Here is an 18,926-nt window from a genome sequence, read left to right on the forward strand (position 1 = left end):
ACTGCCAGCTTACTCAGATTCTGCTCATAGTTGTAGACAAAGCTCGTTCATTGTGTGACTGCATGTGGAGACGCAGAGCTCTGCAGCGTACAGTGATGATGGGATGAACACTTAGAGGTTCATAAACACATCAACACCTGCACAATGCAGGCAAACACACGCAAACACACAGCTGCTGTATCTGTGACTGAAACTCGTCTCACTGAGAAAATGGGCATTTATTTTAAGTGAAGACATTTGTGTAACAAGTAATATATAGGTCCACATGTAGACAATGACATAAGCTATTTTAAGTATAGACTGCTTCTCTCGAAAAATGAAATGTCTACACCCGAACGATTTTACATCATCTGTTGCTTAACTCACAACTCAAACAAAACTTGGTCTTGCTTCAGCCTTGGAAAGAAAATGCAGAACATGCACCAACAGAAGCAGTTGTTCCTTTCTACAGAACATGCTGGATTCCTTTTCCAGATTATCAAGACAGACTTCACTTTACTTTGGACTTTTTGGTATTAGATTTATTATTTTCATCATAATCATTGAAATTTCCTCATGCATGATTTAGTTGAGAGCAAAGCAAAGTCACACAGACACGTAAGAACATTTAGCAGATCAGATAATGTCTTCAAGTAATTGCAGCCTTGCCATGGTTTTTGAACCATGTTACCCGTTACTCATAGATTAATATCTGAAGTTTACTATCACACTTTATGGTTCAGGTTGATCCAAAGTACTGTATATCAGACAGTGTAGACAGAAATATATACTGTGGCCAGCAGTGGAATGTAAATTATAATCTTACTCAATGTCCATAAATAAAGTAATAAAATCCTGTCAATGATTACAAAGATGACACAATACAGAATGTTTCGTAAAGCATGAAGAGTAAGCAAGAAAAACTGGAATTAAAGTGAAGTGGATCTAGGACATCAGCCACGCTACTCCCCCAAATCCCTCCAAACACTGGCCCATTTCATCGGCCGCACATTCCACAAGTGTTTGGGACACGCAGTGCAGACCCAGTTACTTATTAACAGTCTGGGCCAATTAGCAGGGTTACTGGGCTCACCATCATTAGGGTCTCTTAATTGTGGCTGAGGCCTCCAGAAATAAGTGCAGTTGTGATAATGACGGGGAGCAGCCGTCTGAAAGTTTCCCAGCCTTTGGGGGTGTCAATTAGTTCCATGAGCTTCTGCAGCTTCTCCTATAGAGCGCCCATTATCGACCGAGCACCCTGCTAATTCTCCGCGTAAACGTTCACTGTTCGTGTCGTAAAAAAAAAAAAACGCTAGCGGTGGATAATGTCAAAGTGAAAGGATGGTGGAGGAATGCAGGCGGAGCGGACAAACAGCGGAGAAGAAAAACAACACATAGTGGTGGGGAGGATAAGTGGCACACTCATGGGCTGTGCTTAATTGGCCACTGATGAGGTTTTAAGACTGCACTGCTGCTCACATAAAACAAAGTGCTGAACACAGTTTGATGAAACCTCACCATAACAAAACACTACTGTTGGGCATCCGCCAATACACATAAAGGGGTGAATTCTGTTCTGGTGCCATCTCGACGCTTTTGCTGCCGCGCCAATTTGGCATTATAGTTCGACACACCCAACACAATGAGAAGAATTCTAGTCATGAAGTCATTTCTATGGATCGCAGTTCAGCAACAGCTGCACAGCAGGAGGTCAGCAGGAGGAGAATGGGAACCGGTAGGTGTAGTGAAATACGCTCACTTCCGACTAAACACAATGGATAAGTTTATGACTTGCATGCATTCCTACGTACTGACAAACAGCAAGGTGTCAAGGTTTGACAGACTACAAGAGGCAGAATTCCAGATTTCCTAGACAGGTTTATCCGTTGACTCACACAGTCAGTTGCAGATTTATAAAAAAGGTACACCAAGTTGAAATTAATGTAGTCTAATACAGTGGGTTTTAAACTGGGGTCATTGAGTGGGTTGTCCCCAGCAAGAGGAGAAAAATAATATTCCCACCAAGGGAAGAAATAGGCTTGGTCGTTTTTATTGGTTGTAATTTATAGTGATCCCAGTTTGATTGTTGATGGCTTTATAGTCTTGAAACCTAAAAATAGAAAAATTACTCAGGGTTGTTTTCTTTAAGACAAAATCCCCTCAAACTGGGGGACTGTGGTCTAGTGTGCATTTCTTGTGGCGGCCCAGGATAACGAAATGTCTGGAAATACTTAAAGGACCAGTATTAAGGATTTAGTGGCATCCAGCAGCGAAGTTGCAAATTGCAAATATATGTCTTCCAAGTGTGTAGAAGAAATTCCAGTGGCCATGAAACTCTACAGCCCTATCTAGACGCAGTGTTTGGTTTGTCCGTTCTGGGCTACTGTAGAAACATGGCGGTAGAACATGGCGGCCTTCACAGAAGAGGACCCGCTCTTAACACAAAAACACACAATGCTGATTTTCAGTTGATTATGAAAACATAACTATGAAAATGTCCGTGTGTACCAATCGATCATCATAAATATTACACACTGGACCTTCCAGGTGTTTATTTTTTGTTTTTTCAAGCAAAAATGCTAAAGATTTACTGATTTTCTTTGACTTATGTGAAAATAAAATATATTTAGGTTTTGGACTGTTGGTCAGCCAGTAAGTAAAGTAAAGTAAATATCGTCAACTAGGAAATTGTGATCTGAGCTTTTGACTATTTATATTTATTAATTCTATAGACCAAACAATTAATAATGAAATAATCATTAATTGCCGCCTTAAGATTCTGTTCCGCATTTTATTAGTAAGGTAATACCATGTGATTGTCCTTGCAGCATTTAATAGAACGTTAAAAAAAAAAGTATTTTATCACTATATTTCTCAATGAAGAGCTTAACTAGCACATGATCGACTAACTTATGAATCAAAATTAAAATGGCTCAAAATATAAACGTTCAGCAGCTTGAAAATGATTTTTCAGGTTTTTCAGGATTGCTCTGCATATGACACAATTAATGAGGTGTTCAAAAGGTAGACACAATCATGAGCTCGGGCATCACTTGGCTCAGACTGTGCTTTAGTTTCCATAGGGATATTTTCCACTCTCTGGGGGAAGTTTAAGCCTGTCATACTAATATATGTTAAAGGCCTTTTGGTACTTGTCACATCTATGAGGGATTGTCCCTACAGGCAAAAGAGATAGTGGAGGTATGAAGGGGAATAAGAGGACTAAATTCAGGACTCATTGCTCTAACATGCAGAGAGCCTCCAGGGTTTCATTTGGAAAAGGTTTTTAATAACACAGGTTGTTCCCATGGTGAAAATTAAAGGACTCATTAAAAAGGATACCATTGTGTCAAAATCAGAGAAGTATATTTTGTCCTCAGAATATTGCTGAAGCTAAAACAAATATTATAATATTATTGATATTTATTGCTACTCTTTTCCATATTGAATAAAGATGAACTACTTTGACGGCTATACTCAGTTTAAGATACTTTATGTATAGCAAAACTTGAACTCTTTCTGGCACCCATAAATATGCATGCTGCATGCAACTGTAAACAGTACTGCAGGTATTTTTATTTGTCTTAAAAAAAGACACGCACTACGAACACTAGTATAACTCCCTGGTGGTCAGCGGCAGTGAGCTGAAGTGTCATTTAGGCTGAGGCTCAACAACACCTAACTGATGGTGCAATCTTCAACTTAGCATGTTTACCGTAACATGAAGTTATGGGTAGTTTTGGCTGAATGAGTGAAACCTGCGAAAACAAGTCTGAAACTGTGTGTGTAATTTACTGGAGTGTGGAAGAAATTATGATGACTCATCCTGTGATGATCAGCATGTCACCACAACACAGCTATGGCAACCAGTAGTTCCATTTGTATTTAATATTGAAAACTGAATAAATGCATTAAATGGGAGAATACATGGCCCGCTAAACATGCAGAGTGAAGTGGCCAACCAATAAATATGTGCATGGCAGGAAACCATCACCATCATTATGTTTAACAAAGCTAATCCAAAGAATTAACACCTCATTTATTCCGAGGAACAAGACAACTGGAAAAGCAAGTTGTTACCATCTGTACAGCAGTGCAAATCAAATATACATGACAACTGACTTAGATTAACTAAGCAGATAGCTGACTAAACCTCTGTATAATAAAATGTCTGGCAGCCAAACTTGCACCTACATCAACTCTTCACCTCTTTCCTGAATCACTAGTTTTTAGCTGAGACTGTTTTTCTTCTCCTCAAACTCTGGGCCAAAATCCACTGCATTGAAATGAACAAGCACTGGCTCTCCAACAGGCGAGCACTGAAAGAATGGCTGATGAACATAGCAGACGCAACACATTCAAATGAAAACTCTGGCTGAGCTTTGATGCGAAGGCGCGCGCTCTCTCTCTCTCTCTCTCTCAGATGAACCACTGTGGCTGCGGGGGGAATATTCCTGGCATGAATCACACTCGTCAAGACTCTCGCTGGTGGCCATACACCAGTGTGAACTTTCCACAGCCCTCGTCAATGATGCAGTCTAGTGTTTACTCTACCCTGTGTGTCATGCAGTCCCCTGACTGGTCGTCACCTACCTGGACACACACACCCAACTGAATTAAAAAAAGGAGAAGAATGCAATTGCAAGCCTCTCCCTGGACCGAGAGTGTAATAACATTCTAGGCATGCTCCAAATCACACCCACTTGGTCAGATATAGCTGCAGTCGCTAAGGAGATGAGAAAATATCAAACAATAACAATGTCAAAAAGGGTGTTGGTTGATGACTTTCTGTATCGGTATATATATATATTGCTAATCACAAATGTGTCATCAGAATAATTACAGACGAAGCCATACCTGTCATTTTTGTGGGTTACTCCCTTTTCATTGTAACAACCTTTAAGGGTGCCCGCTCCTGTATGGTCTCATGCTGTGACGCAATCTTAAAAATGATAATCATCTCATTATCTACTGAGGCACAAAAAGACAATTACTAAGATTACCCATCGTCCCTTCGCCACCGCGCTGCAGCCCTGCTACAGTGGACTGGATTGTGTCCACTGCGAAGCATGGTTTGTAAAAAGACAAGGACACTGTGGTACTGGCTCCACTTATCTCCCTCTGCATCAGCATCATCATCTGGAGATCATGTTACTGCTCTTCACACTGAACAGACTCCGCACTCTGCTGCTCAGCAATCAGGCCGCTTCACCACATCCTCTGCATGCACCATTAGGCCCCTCTTCACAAAAAAGACACACCAACCACCACTCGGTTCATTACACGCTGTTGAAAAACACTGCTGCAACGGTGCACCCTTCAGAATGCGTGTTTGATGTTTGGTGAGACTTTGGTAAAGTTGGAGACATCCTCTGCCACACAAACTTTTGTGAGAAAGAAAAGTCAGAACCATCCCGCCTCTGTCTCAGCTCAAACTGAAAACCACACTTGAGAGACAGGAGCCAAAAAAACACTTCAGATATCGTTCAGATATAACGGACGCCGACTTCCTGCATACACACGTGCATCACAGAGAGAAGCTGGACTAAATAAAAAACACAACACAGTAGTATTTAGCAAAAATAGAGGACTAAAATGTTCTTTTGTTTCAGTTAAAACCTCAACGCAATTGTAAAACAAACAAAAAATTCTTTCCCTGAATTAGAAGGTAACGAGTTGGCCTTTTTTTTTTCCTGTTTTCTTGAAAAGCCACCGCTTTGCTCCATCCAAAATTACAGTGGTCTGTTTTTGGTTCCTCGTGGCTTTAGCCCTGTCCTATCTGAGAAACAGCATAGTGTTCTCTATGAAAAAAAAGCAAAGCCATCAGGAAACAAACACAATATAAAGTGAGGAGGGTACGGTAGAGCACGCACATGAAAGGCACAATCACAATGGGGAAGGTATACAAACAGCAGGCGGTGGGGGTCCAGGAATATGAGGTTTCACAGGGACTGTTCTGGATTTTGAACGCTGATAAACACCTTAAAGTACTTTCCCACCTGCTGAGCTCAAAACGCTGATCTATCTATCTCTAAACGGGAGGAACGGCCATGTCTAGACACCTTTTAAGAGGAGAGAAGTGCTGGAGAGCTGGCTCGAACTCGAACCACAGTGGATCTGCTAATTCAGAGTCATCACCCTCAACAGGCCACTTTAAGAAGCGAGAGACGATAACAGCTTCAACAGTTGAACTAATGTGACAGAAATGCTGATTTAAAGTTTCCTGAGGTTGCACCTGGTCCTTCCCCTCCACAAATCACACCGGCTGCTCCATGTATACAAAAACTCCCTGCTCTCCTGGATACGGATACATTGCCAAGTGGAAGGCCCACAGTAGGTGCTGCTAACTCTGTGTGGCCTAAACTTATTCTAGTCAGTTAGACTGACTTGCAATTTCCACTTCCATCATGCACCACTAGCCAAAAACAGCTCATATGTGGGTACTGCGCATTTCAGCTGCGCACATACTTGGCATCAATCATAATTTAACAAGGCTTCACTGCATCCTCAGAGGTTCTCACACTATTTTTTTTTTTTTTTATGAACAGTTACGAGTCTTTCAGGTTTAGTAAACCTATAATCAAGCACACTTACAGCTATAAAAATAAAATCATAACACATTTTTAAACAAAACTAAAAAAAAAAAAAGTGCATAAAAAAAAAAGGACTGCTCTCACCCCAACAACAAAAATCATTTAACCCACAGGAGTTGGATCCGCATCAAGGAAATCAAACCCAGTTTCTTGAGTCTGTACAAACACTGAGACACTATTAATAACGCCATGTTTACTTACCAAGGTGAGTGCAACGTGATTTAAGGTGCCTTCTCCACCTGCTAAATCTCCGTGCGCTCCTCGACTGAACTCTGAACACACACCCAGCAGACAGCAGGTCCCCTCAGCCTGAAACAACTGGCCCCCAAAACGCGAACAAAATAAAGCAGAGAGCAGCTTCACTCCGTCAACGCAGGAGCACTGAGGCGGTGATGAAGAGCCGGTAGTCCCTTGTCTCTGTTTGTCTTCCGCTGTTTCAGATGTCAAGGTGGCACGCATGAACACCACCTGTGGCTGCGCGCGCACTGGTATCACTGGGATGAGCTCGCGGTGCCATGTGCTGTTACCAAAATAAAAGCTTTGACACAGGCAATAATCCGGGGCGTGTCCCAGCAGAGAGGAGGCAGGAGAGGAGGCGGCAGGAGAGGAGGAGGCAGGAGAGGAGGAGGCAGGAGAGGAGGAGGCAGGACAGGAGGGTGCCGCGGTGATAATTGAGCCATTTATCCGAAAACACACTGCGCCTGCGTTCTGTGTCCGCGCGCCACCTGCTGACGGCGCGCGGCAACCGGAGCCACATCAGGTGCTGCGGTTCTTCCTCCTGTCCACAGTGTGTTCACTAAAGGTAATGGCTTCCACCTGTCGTCGCCAGCGTAAAGGTCGTTGATTAGGTGGTCAGGTTTAATAACTGGTTTATGTCAAATAAACACAGCAGCTGATTGAACTGAAGCGCAAAAGAGGCACTAAACAAGAACTGCACTTCATGTATCCACAATGAACTCCTTTCATCTCTTTTACCCTAGGTTCTTTATTATTTTGTATCTTTAAAGAAGCTTTTTAATCTTAATTAAAGTCAACATAACGTGGAAACGCCAATGAGATAAATAACAATTACTCTCCTTTTATTAACATTTCTGATCATTTTCCACTGCACAACTGTAGACTAGCTTGTGCTTGTTTCTGCTACAGCCTGTGTATGTTTTGTCTGTAACAGTGTATCAGTGAAATTGAATATCATTGAAGCATTACATTATGCATCACATTAATGCACCCCCGTCTTCTGCACAGTTTTCTCTTCTTATCTTTCTTATCTTTATCTATTTATATTTTGAAAGTACTTTATTTTTCTGTGTGATTTTTTTGTGTGATTTGAATAATTGTATATTTGTATTTGTATATTTTATGCTTTTGTACTGGGCTGCAATATATTCATAGGTGTTTCTAATATATTTTGTCTCCCTCATGTTTGTAAATTGAAAGGTCAAAAAGTTAGAAACACCTGTGAATATAAGTAGTTGTAGTGCAGTCCTGTACATCACCTTTAACCATGATTGAACATTTCCAACCATGTCAGCAAAAACTGAACATTACAAGCTAAAGATAGATGTTAAAGCGGAGCTGTTGTCTTGGATTGTATTAGATTACTTAATAAAGAGGCCAATATATACATATCATAAGATTTTGTTTTTAAGTAAGTAAAGTTTTTGAGATGTGGGGAATAAGGATGACTGTAATAGTGTCAGACTAACCCTTTGTGATAAGTGTAATCAATACAGTGGAACTCCTCTCTCTTTAGTTCAGAAAATATTTAATGCAGAAAATTTTATAACAAAATAATGTCAGAATGTGTTTTATTTATTGTATTTTGTGTCAGTGTATTTTCATTTTATTTTGGTTGACACTTACTGCAGGTAACATCAAGGTTACGTTCCCTGCAAGTCAGCTCCATACGTTTAACAAAATGAACACATGAACACAATCGACTCTCAGTATCACTCTGTAATGTTTAATTGCTTTTTTAAAAATTGCGTACCATACACAAGATACATTGTTTTATAAGCAAATATATATTATACTTTCAATTTGATAAAAGGTTACAGTCTGTACAATCATCTCATGTGGCTACTAAATATGATTCTTTTTTACAGTAAAATCATGAATATATCATATAAAACTGCAAAATTACTTCATGATAAGCATTTCTAATTAGACTTAGAAAGGCCACATTTGTCAAAGGTGGCACTGATACGGTAAGTGGTTCTGGAAATACTGTCAAAGTGAGTGTTAATCCCGTAAGCAGAGAAAACATTAAAGATGCAAATGTAGCAGAAATAAAGTCAGCTGGTATTGTTCAGTGGAGAATTTAAAAGAGGAACACGAAAGGTTAGATTTGGCACGGTACAGCATTATTTCAAACAACTTCAAAAGATCATTAAACCATTTGCTGTGAAGGAATTTTTGTAGATTTAACTTGGAGCTGATCTTGTACGACTTACAGAGGTTCGACATTCGACAACGAGTAAAACAACTTCTATTACAGAACAGAACATAATCTATCTCATCCACTCAAGATCATCCAAAAAAGCCAAATATTCTCAAATGAATAACTTGCTTAAAAGACCAGTACATGCAATAATTATATTTGCTCTTCTGCATAGCCAAGTGAAGGGCTGTAAACGTATCTTGACATGTCCGAGCCCTTACTGCACTTCACTTTAAGACATGAAACTCTTGTGAAAAAAAGACACATGTCTACAGATGTTTGGTGTTGTTTCCTCAAACTTGCCCAGGGTATTTTCAGAGATCTGAAAGAAAATCTGAGGAAGATATTTGAGGGGAAACATTAATCAACTGAAATGCCAGAAAAAATGTGCCACCCCAATTCAAAAAATTCTTTGCAGTGGTTTGTGATGGCACTGTGGTGACAAAGAGCTGAATGCAACATCATACTGTATCAGGACCTCAGAGGGAACAGTGTTATTCAGTGGGAAGGAATGCAAATTTCCTGCAGCTGCAAATGGTTGTGAAACAAAAAAGTCCATTCTTTGCATCTGAAACAGTATCATCAGCATTCATTCTTTCCTCTCAAGTGGTGTGTTTGAAAACACTCTCCATGTCTCAGTGGAACACACACACACACAGAGAGAGAGGCATGCACTCATGCAGGGAGGTGAGGTGAGATATGTCCCTGCTGTCACCTCTGTTCTGGGAAACAGAGAGATCATGCAGGTCTGACTAAACCAGATGTAGGAGTGTGGTTGGGTAAATGGGATGAAGAAACGCTGGGGTGTCAAAGCAGGATCTGTTGGAGTGAGTGTAAGTGATTGGTTGGGCTCCAGGTGGATGTGGGCAAGCAGCAAGTGGGGAGGTCAAACCGGTGCCACGTAATTCCCCGGAAAAGTCCCAAAAGCACGAGTCCGTTCTGACGTACCTACAGGGAGCAGAGCACACACCGTGGTCACACAACGGAAACAAATCAATGTATGAATATATTCAATTCTATAATATTGTAAAACTAAAACAATGTATAGTTTAAGTTCTTGTGCCAATTACATCTGCAGTGTGTCCTGATGTCCACTAGAGGGGGTGCTGACACTGCAGAATTGTTTCGATATTGTTCACAAAGAAGCAAAGAAACTTAGTTGCCTCAAATTCATTTTTTGCAATTACTATGAAATTGTATTTCATTATTTTGTGTTTTATTAGTAGACTGTAGACCTATTATAATATCCGTTCCTTTACTAAGTTTTATCTTTAGTGATTCCCATTAGTCAGTAGCTGCTACATCACAGGCTGTTTTTAGTTATTTTTTTAACAATCCCTATTTTAAATAAATGTAGATATGCAGATACTATACACAGGACACAAGGAGCCAGTAAACTGTTTGATATGTGTGAATATGTGAATTATGGCCTTCAAAAACACCTAATCGTAACACAAACAAAGACCTATCTAACTTATTAAAGATTTTAGACCAACATGTTTTAAAACAAAATCTTCGAGAAGATAGATGTTCTATCTCACAAGAGGCGTTGAAGCTATTCTGGAGGCTCATGTGAATTTAAACCAAGACACTTTCTTGCCTTTTCTCACATTTTTCACTTATCTTTACATACATCTTCCGTGCGTCACTATGCTGTATGTTTCCACAGTACCTATAATGTCCCTGCAGGAGTTCGTAGACTTTTTTTGGGATTGTTGCAGCATAATATGTCTTCTTTCACAGTAGCTTTTCTAAATAAATTGTTTTGTTTTGCATAATTCATTAAAAATCGAAGGCAACCAGTGAGAAAAAAAACACATGGTTTTGACAGAGTAAATGTGAGATGTTTGTGTTGCACATGTCTGCATTTGTACCACTGGAAAGTGACTTTGGTGATGTATGGCTCAACGCTTTGTGCAGGAAACTACAATGATTGGTCAAATTGTGAAAAAGTTGCTGTGATTGGACAAAGGTTGTGCGATTCACTAGGGTTGGTTGAATTTACATTAATTGTTGCGATCACAACTTCCTGTAGGGACTGATTGAGAGAGTAACATATACTGAAAATGTCAATCTTTGTGATTTTATCTTTTATATTGATCTCTTTATTCTCTTACCTACAAACCAGCCATCATCACATTTCTCCATCACTTGCACAATGTCTCCTTCTCTGAGCTCCAACTCATCTGAATTCTGTGGCTTGTAGTTGTAAACAGCTTTGTATCTAAAATAGAGAACATAGAAAAAAAAAAGACAAACAAATGGTCTGAGCCACAAATTCACCAAAGCAACACTTGGTCTGTAACAATGTAAACAAATAAATATCTAGAGACGTACGGTTGGCGTTGCCCCACTGCTGAACCAGGGTTGTTTGGCACTTGCGTGTGCGGCAGGGAGTTGACATGTGGATTAGACGGAGCAGCCTGGTTTGGTATTGCACCCTGGAAGAAAGAGAAACCTCATATCAGACATAATGAACTAAAGAATGATGAACAACATTCCTGTCGCCACAAAAAGTAACACCGGGTGTGGACATGCAGTGACTTTCTCAGGCAGGCAGTGAGAGCAGACCTGTGAGGGGTCAGTGTATCTGGTAGTGTGCGCTGTGGCAGCTCCTGCTCTGTGTACAGACGCTGATGACTGAGTGGGAGGTGAAACAGCTCTAGTCATGGAGCTCTGGTTAGCTGAGTGTGTCCCAGGCCAGTGGCTGTTCTGGTTGGAAGGTGAAGCAGTTTTGGAGGTACTGTGGGGCCACCAATTAGCCATTTCTTTGGATACGGGTGTCTGGGTGGGGGAGCGTGACTGTGAAGCTGGGCTGCCGTAAGGTACGGGTGACGACGGCTTCAGGGGGGAGTGCTCTGGTTTGGGGCTGAGGGAAGTAGGGGTGAAAGGGGATAACGGTGACCGCGGGCAGGGTGAGTGGAGTGGACGTCCTGGACTCTGGGGTCCAGGGGAGACAGGAGACAGTGGGCCAGGTGAGTAGTCATCCGTGGAATATTTGGTGCGGGGCATCTTGTTGACCTGGACATAATTGGCTGGGAAGATGCCGCTCCGGTTGGTCCCTGAGATCCTCCCCTCTAACCACTTATCGTCAACACGTCGGGTTATATCAATCACCTCACCCTGAGGGGGAGAAAATGAAAAGTTAAATATTACACAGAGAAATATACAACATCCGATGCTAGTTAAATACTAACCTTTGCTACAAAATTCAATTCTAATATGAGAGCAAGGGCGGCATCACTATCTTATCATGTACTAGAAGATGTACTAAATGTTTTTAAAACAGCAGTTTCACTTTGGCTGCCAGAACAAACTAACTTTCTTTGAGTTGAATGACTTCATTACTCAGAAGTTCCCTGATATCCATCAACCCCACACAACCACAATAAGTCATTTTTACACTTCAGTTCTTGTGCAGATTAAACAAACAATATGTAACATGTTAACTAATGAGCTTTAGAGTTGCAGGTAGTTGGATTTTGTTACAGAGCCAGGCTAGCTTACCCCCCTGTTTCCAGTATCTGTGCTAAGCTAAGCTAACCAGCTGCCAGTAGCTTCCTATTTAGCATACAGTCGTAGCAGTGGCATCGATCTTCTCATCTAACTCAGAAAGTTTGCTGAAATGTCTAATAAGTGCTCATAAGATTTTCAGCCAGAGACTGACTCATGTGTTCGAGTATAAATATCTAAAGGGGCTCGATGTGGATGGAAAGCAGTCTCCTCTCTGTTGCAGTAATACTCACTTTACGAAAAGAAAGTTCAACAGGTAGGTCAGCGTTGAAGTTAAACAGAGCCACAGCTTCCCCGTAGTCCAACACCTGTAAAGTGGGAGACCTTATAGGAGTCGGCTTCTCTGTTGGAGGCAGAATCTGTGAAGGACACAGGAGAGAGATTTGAGACAGTGTCACAGGGATAACGAGCATAAAGCAACGATACAGAGAAAAAATATGAAATGAAGAAGTTTACCTCCACATAAGATGTGGGGAAAATGCCAGCTCTCCCATGATGTTCTCCTTCAAACCAGTTGGCATCTACCTGCCTGTGGATGTAAACAATGTCGCCTTTCTGCAGCATGAGCTCTCTGGAGAAAGTAATAAGGAAAATGAGGCACACAAAAGGAATATTTATTAGATTACAGAAGAGAGACAAGTTCAAAGATCAAAATGTATTGTATTGTATTGTTATTGTTTCAAATGTACGTTATAAGGAGAATTTAGACCTCACATTTGATCCAGAACTTTACATCTGGTATTGCCATGACTTAATGTTTTCTTTCAGAAATGTAAAAGACTTTGCAAGCAAGGAAATGGCATATTTATTATATCAGCTCACACTGTAACTCACTTGGGTGACTGAGCCTGGAAATTGAACTTGGCTCGTGCTGCTTTCATCTGGAAAAACAAACAAATCATTCAGTGTTTTGGGAAGATTTGTACAGAATAGATGCAGTTGTTATGTGAACAATTCTGAATGTGCTCATATCACAAAAACAAAACGCCACAAATTAAAACAACAGCCATGTTTCCTCCCTTTAAAGATAACAAGAAAGCCACAGAAACATACCCTTTTCTCCTCTTTCTTAGGTGGCAGCTCCATGGTTTCATTTGCAGGAGAGAGACGTTCTACTGTGTACGTAAAAGCAGAACAGTATGAGAGGAGTCTACAGTGCGCACTCTTTCGTGCAAATGTTAGTTTTGAAGGTGTTATGAAAAGACAATGACAGCTTTAACAAATAAGTTCAAAAGGGATCTTGAAAATGATTCTGGTTGGCTCTCTCTGGACTCATTTCCAGGAAAAACAATTGGATAAAGCTAATCTTTAATCAGGTCTTCCGAATTCCACTTCCTATTTTTGCGGGCTTCCTCCCCACCCATCTACAGTACCCTCTGATTCTATAGGAAAGAACTGCAAAAGCTTTCCATGCTCTCACCAGCCTCATCTAAAATGTCAAATACCAGAGCAGACAACAACAGTTGCAATGAAAGAGAATCATGGGACCTTAAATAAATAAATTAGATTACTAAAAGCTTTTATCAAATGTATGCTGCCTGATTAAATGAGAGGCCTGATCATTGAGAGTGCACACATCTTGTGGTGGGTCAGCGGTTCAAGGCAGAGGAAGAGGAGAAGACGATTACTTATGGACAGTAATAATAGAAATACACTACCAAGGCTCTTAAAAGTTGGTGGGAAAATCACAATGTGTGTGTGTGTTGCTGAGCCAAAATGGAAGAAACTCCATGTTTACCATATGTGGGAGCAGAGGTTGATGTGCCAACAGAGAGATGGACAGGCTGCTTTGAGGCTGATGAATTGCTGAAAAAGTGAAGAAAATATAAGCTTTTTTATGTTTATATTACTGTCATTGTGTCTCCCAATCGGGTGGGAGGGTTTCTAATTACATCAAATGGCAGTCAAACACGCACACACTCAAATACACACAGCCCAATTCTGCTGGGAGACAGTGTGTGGCGTTTTTCTGCACATTTACATTACTGCACATCTGGATGCAGCTGTTGGTTTTCATACACTGGACAGGGATGAGACAAATAATCAGACTGGCTAGAAGGGCATGCAGATGATACTGTGTGAGTCATGTTCTTATCCTTGAAAGGACAATCTGGTTTTGATGAAGTTTGTAGCTTAAATTATCTTTACAGCCCTGAAACTCATGATCAGAACCATGAGTCTGGTTGTGTCTGGTTTAAGAATAAGTCCAAAACCCAAAGCTTCCGGCCTGATTTCCTCTTAACTCATTTGCATATTTCCAGACGGGGTTGTTTTGTGTTCCAACATTTGCAGCTGGACGTGCACAGCTAAACAACTTGTCTTAATAACAGGAAATGGTAAAACACTGACAATTTCTTGCAGCTCTATGGTTTAGTTTCACACGTCCTTAGCAACTGGCTCTTTTAAAAAAGCCCCCTTAGCCCACTAAGCCAGGAAAGGTCAAACCCAATGAACTGAACTTAGCAAACAACAGCGAGAATCCTCCCAGAAAGCATTACACACATGGTGAGAAATGTGGAATGCTGCCTGCTGTTTGAAGTAACAAATACTGTACTTGAAGTTGTTAAAGTTCAACAGCTTCCTAACAGAATCCAGCACAGAGAGTCACCTGATCTACTAAGAGAACAGGTACCCTGCAAAGTATTAATGTTGGTGCTGTCCAATCACAGCGCTCGGTTTTTCTTAAAACAGCAGGAAGCAATGTGCAGTTACTCCAACTTGATGAAGCAATATCAAAGTGGATTAAGAGGCTGGGTGTTGGGCTAAGGAGGTCTGTTGTGTGGCGATTGACCCAGGCCTTTCCATTAACCTTTGCCTCTAGAATACAATCCCCACAATGAAAATAACATCACTGTAAGACCGGCTAAACATCACCATCAATAACCTTATTTACATTTAATTATCTACTTTCAATTTCTCAAGCTGCTTGACATATATTTCTGTATGAACTCAACACAAAAAATCATCACTCTACAAAAAACAGGAGTGATACAGCTTTGTGCAAAAACATCAAAAAAGTTCCAAGAAACATACTATTCATAGTCTGTACTGAAAGCCCTGAATCTACTTTGCCATGTAATGCGACATGACTTTAAAAGACACTATAATGCTCAAAAAACACTTTTGAGTGAGTCTTTTAGTGGAATCTATTGTAAAAATGCATCTCAAATGATGAAAAATGTGGTTAAAAGGTTGGTAAAGATGTCATTATAACCTGCTAAATAACATTTGGAGTAATGTGTAGTCACATGCTTTCTTAAGTAATGTTGTCACTGACCTGTAGTTTGTAGTCCCAGTCTTTGGAGCAGGTACCGGATCCCTGTTTCTGGCCTCCTGAAAGCAGAGTGAACATTAAACACAGTTTGTTCCCTGCAGTCTACTGTATCACACAGCTGAGGAAATCTCACAACAACTCAGACAAAGTAGAGGTGCTGACCACTCCCAAAGGAGCAAGAAATCCCCTGGGTCCTATCCTCCTCGGGCTAAAAAACAAACACCACTCATGATCTGTCTGAGCTGTCTGTGATTTCAGTCAAATCACAGGCTATGAAGCAAATTTAATCACACAAGAATCAGGAACAGCATGAGAATCAACAACATTTTTGGCAGGGTTACATCCAAGTCGCTCTCTAAAACAAGCACTGTTGGATTACAAAGGGAAGTTCTAAACAACATTATCAAAAAAAATGTGATTTAAAGGAAATTGATTGCAAAGGTTCTTCATTTTTTTGGCAGCCAAAACTTGCAGGCAGTTGATTAAACATAGCAGATCAATCCAAGTGCAAGGCAGGCAGGTGATTCCAGGGCTGTCATCCAGGTCACAGAGGGAAATCAACATACGTGGTCAAAGCCAGCAAAGCAGGGAGGGTCTCACTGAGACACACAGCCTTTATTGAGAAAGGGGGAGTAGGGTTGAGGGTGGGGGTGGGGGGGTGAGATTCTTGCTAGACTTGGGGGGGGGGGAATGCTTCAATAGAGAGAGTCAGGAGGGGGGCTCAGTACCTCACCCCGGCCTCGATGCTGCTTCTTCTGGGAAAGCCTCCTCTCCAGGCCCTGGATCTCCGAGTCCAGCTCAGCCTCAAATCGACTCAGCTCAGAGACCAGACTGGCCTGAGCCCGAGCAATGATGGAGTTGGAAGGGCAAAATTAAAACACTAATACAGTGTACTAAAACAATGTGACTTTTGGAGCTAATGGTGTCCCTTTTCAATGATTTGTAAGGGGAAACCTTGACAGAGTGGATATAGAAATGTGGAAATTGAAATGCTGTCAGAGCAACTCACTTCAATAGAAGGGGACTTTGGTTTCTCGGGCTGTTTCTTCGGGGATAGATGAGCCTAAGGACAGAAAAAGATTGAAACACACTGAATAATATCTCAATATCTCATAATATTGTTAACAAACCTGTCACAGACAGTCACCCTGGGGGCTCAAAAGGTTCATTCAACGCACTATAAGAATTAGTTGTATGTAACCTGCTAAAATCTACTTTTAGGAACCTTGACCCAAAGTACTTGACACACAGAAAACCTGAGGATAGGAAACATTATTCCAGTATAGAAGTATTGAGGAGTATATGTTTTTGGGTGTCTGAGGAAATAATGAAGCTGTAAAGTGGGGGTAAAAGGGACTTATAGTATTTTTTTTATCCTGGACCCCCTAACAGTTTAATTAAGCCATGCTGCTACCATTTGACAATGTGTGTGTTTAGGAGTTAAGAGGGATGGATTTGGGACCAACTGAACAATGGAGGGAAAGTCAATATACTGATTAAAGCTTGTTAAACCACATTTGGCCGCAGGCTGGATGCCGAGATGCCAGCAAAGGTGTAAGGAAACACCCACACATTTACTTTGTCCATATTATAGGGAACATGATTGAACTAGCATTCACCCTCTTTCTTTACAGAGACTTGACACAAAGCGAGCAGCTGATTCTATCAAACATTACTTTAAAAGGCTCTGCTGGCGAGAACCACAGAGCCTCTGCTCCATTTTCAGGGTTTTAAAAAAAAAAAAAACCTTGGCTGAATGTGTCTCTCTGAACGCCAAGACCTTCCCCTCAGGTGGGAGTCATCCTCACAGACTGTAATGTCACTGTGAAGCTGCACAACACCTGATATGGTCTGTGCGCTGGTTTCTTAAACGCCGTCCAGGGGATAGAACATAGGCCCCTCCGCTGTCATGAAGAGGAAATGAAATAAGTCTCCATGCTGTGTGAGCCATTATACACCACAAGAGGTTAACACCATAATAAGGATCACAAGACACCTCAGCTCCCGTGGGGGAGTGGAAACAAAGATTGCTTTTCTTCGCGAGCGCAGACACAAGGCACAATATGCACCAGATCTGGGACATTGTTGCAATAGCCATTCAAAAAAAAAACATTACAGACACCGCTCTGTAACTCACCAGGGGTGTTTTAACACACAAACGGCTGCACACTCAATTACAACAGCTCCTGGACAGTGCAGATTACACAAGATAATAAATTACAATCCCAGAGGTACATAAGTCACTGGTTATCAGTACAATACCTGATTGAAATAACATAAATACTTTTCTCATGTCTTTTCTTGTCTGAAAAGCTAAATGAATAAAAGCTGGAAGCCTATTGAATCCTCTGAATAAAAGAAGAAGTGAGCACATCTGGTGGTAAGCAGCAGGTACACTGTGGAATGACCACACTGACCAAGTTACCTCGCGTGAGAAGATGAAATATGAGGACTTAGACTATAATCCTTAAAGAAAAGGTGCCCATCCTCAAACCTGTTCCTGAGCCCCACACTGGGAAAACAGTCACTACAGACTACACAAAGAATTGCAGTGATTAGAGCCAACAACGCTGGATAAATCTAGAGGTTAAAGAATCATGCAGAGACATTTTTTTCTGCTGGGATCAGAGTGATATCACGGCCTATTTTCAAACTGTGACTGCTTGTGAGGTCGTACCTGGCTGTGGCTTTCTGAGGCAGTGCTCCTTCCAGGCTCAAAGTCGAATATGCTCTTCGGCTGAGGGTGCTGCTTTCCCGGGTCTGACAGCTTATCTACATCCTCACTCCTGAAACATAACACCCCAACACACACACACACGTATACACACACACACCATGGACAGCAACTTAATCATGGCTTCATTGTGAGTGCCTGTAGCAACAAATCCAAACTTGTCTGTCCTACACGCTTTCCCTCCAATGCTCTTGGCCTGAAGTTTGGTTGGTATTCACATAAGACGTCACCAGTGCAGTGTTTATCTGATGTGAGGAATAAATTCATATTGGTGTGGTTTAAAAAAACAGCAAGCTACACACATAAACATCATATATATACTATACTATACTATATATATATATATATAGTTATATATATATATATTTCTATTTTTTGTGCTGAATGTTGTAT

General features: G+C 41.0%; 2 protein-coding genes across 3 annotated transcripts in view; both read right to left on the reverse strand.

Annotated features, from left to right (window-relative positions):
* Positions 1-7,135, reverse strand: part of pdlim2 (PDZ and LIM domain 2 (mystique)) — a 35,987-nt gene extending 28,852 nt beyond the window's left edge. The window contains exon 1 of one of the 2 annotated variants that reach the window (XM_035658643.1): positions 6,774-7,135. The gene's annotated coding sequence lies outside the window, so the exon portion shown is untranslated. The remainder of the gene's footprint in view (positions 1-6,773) is intronic. The other variant, XM_035658642.1, reaches the window with a different exon arrangement.
* Positions 7,136-8,513: 1,378 nt separating this feature from the next.
* Positions 8,514-18,926, reverse strand: part of sorbs3 (sorbin and SH3 domain containing 3) — a 23,128-nt gene continuing 12,715 nt past the window's right edge. The window contains exons 9-21 of the mRNA XM_035658466.1: positions 18,477-18,585; positions 16,809-16,862; positions 16,528-16,635; positions 15,803-15,858; positions 14,264-14,331; positions 13,579-13,640; positions 13,360-13,406; positions 12,982-13,096; positions 12,759-12,884; positions 11,584-12,135; positions 11,350-11,453; positions 11,130-11,236; positions 8,514-9,960 (exon numbers count right to left, since the gene is read on the reverse strand). Coding sequence (XP_035514359.1) covers positions 9,899-9,960; positions 11,130-11,236; positions 11,350-11,453; positions 11,584-12,135; positions 12,759-12,884; positions 12,982-13,096; positions 13,360-13,406; positions 13,579-13,640; positions 14,264-14,331; positions 15,803-15,858; positions 16,528-16,635; positions 16,809-16,862; positions 18,477-18,585 — 1,570 coding nt within the window. The 3' untranslated portion in view covers positions 8,514-9,898. The remainder of the gene's footprint in view (positions 9,961-11,129; positions 11,237-11,349; positions 11,454-11,583; positions 12,136-12,758; positions 12,885-12,981; positions 13,097-13,359; positions 13,407-13,578; positions 13,641-14,263; positions 14,332-15,802; positions 15,859-16,527; positions 16,636-16,808; positions 16,863-18,476; positions 18,586-18,926) is intronic.

The sequence above is a fragment of the Morone saxatilis genome, unplaced genomic scaffold (genome assembly GCF_004916995.1).
Source record: "Morone saxatilis isolate NCDOM2014 unplaced genomic scaffold, NCSU_SB_2.0 Contig16, whole genome shotgun sequence".
NCBI lineage: Eukaryota > Metazoa > Chordata > Actinopteri > Moronidae > Morone > Morone saxatilis.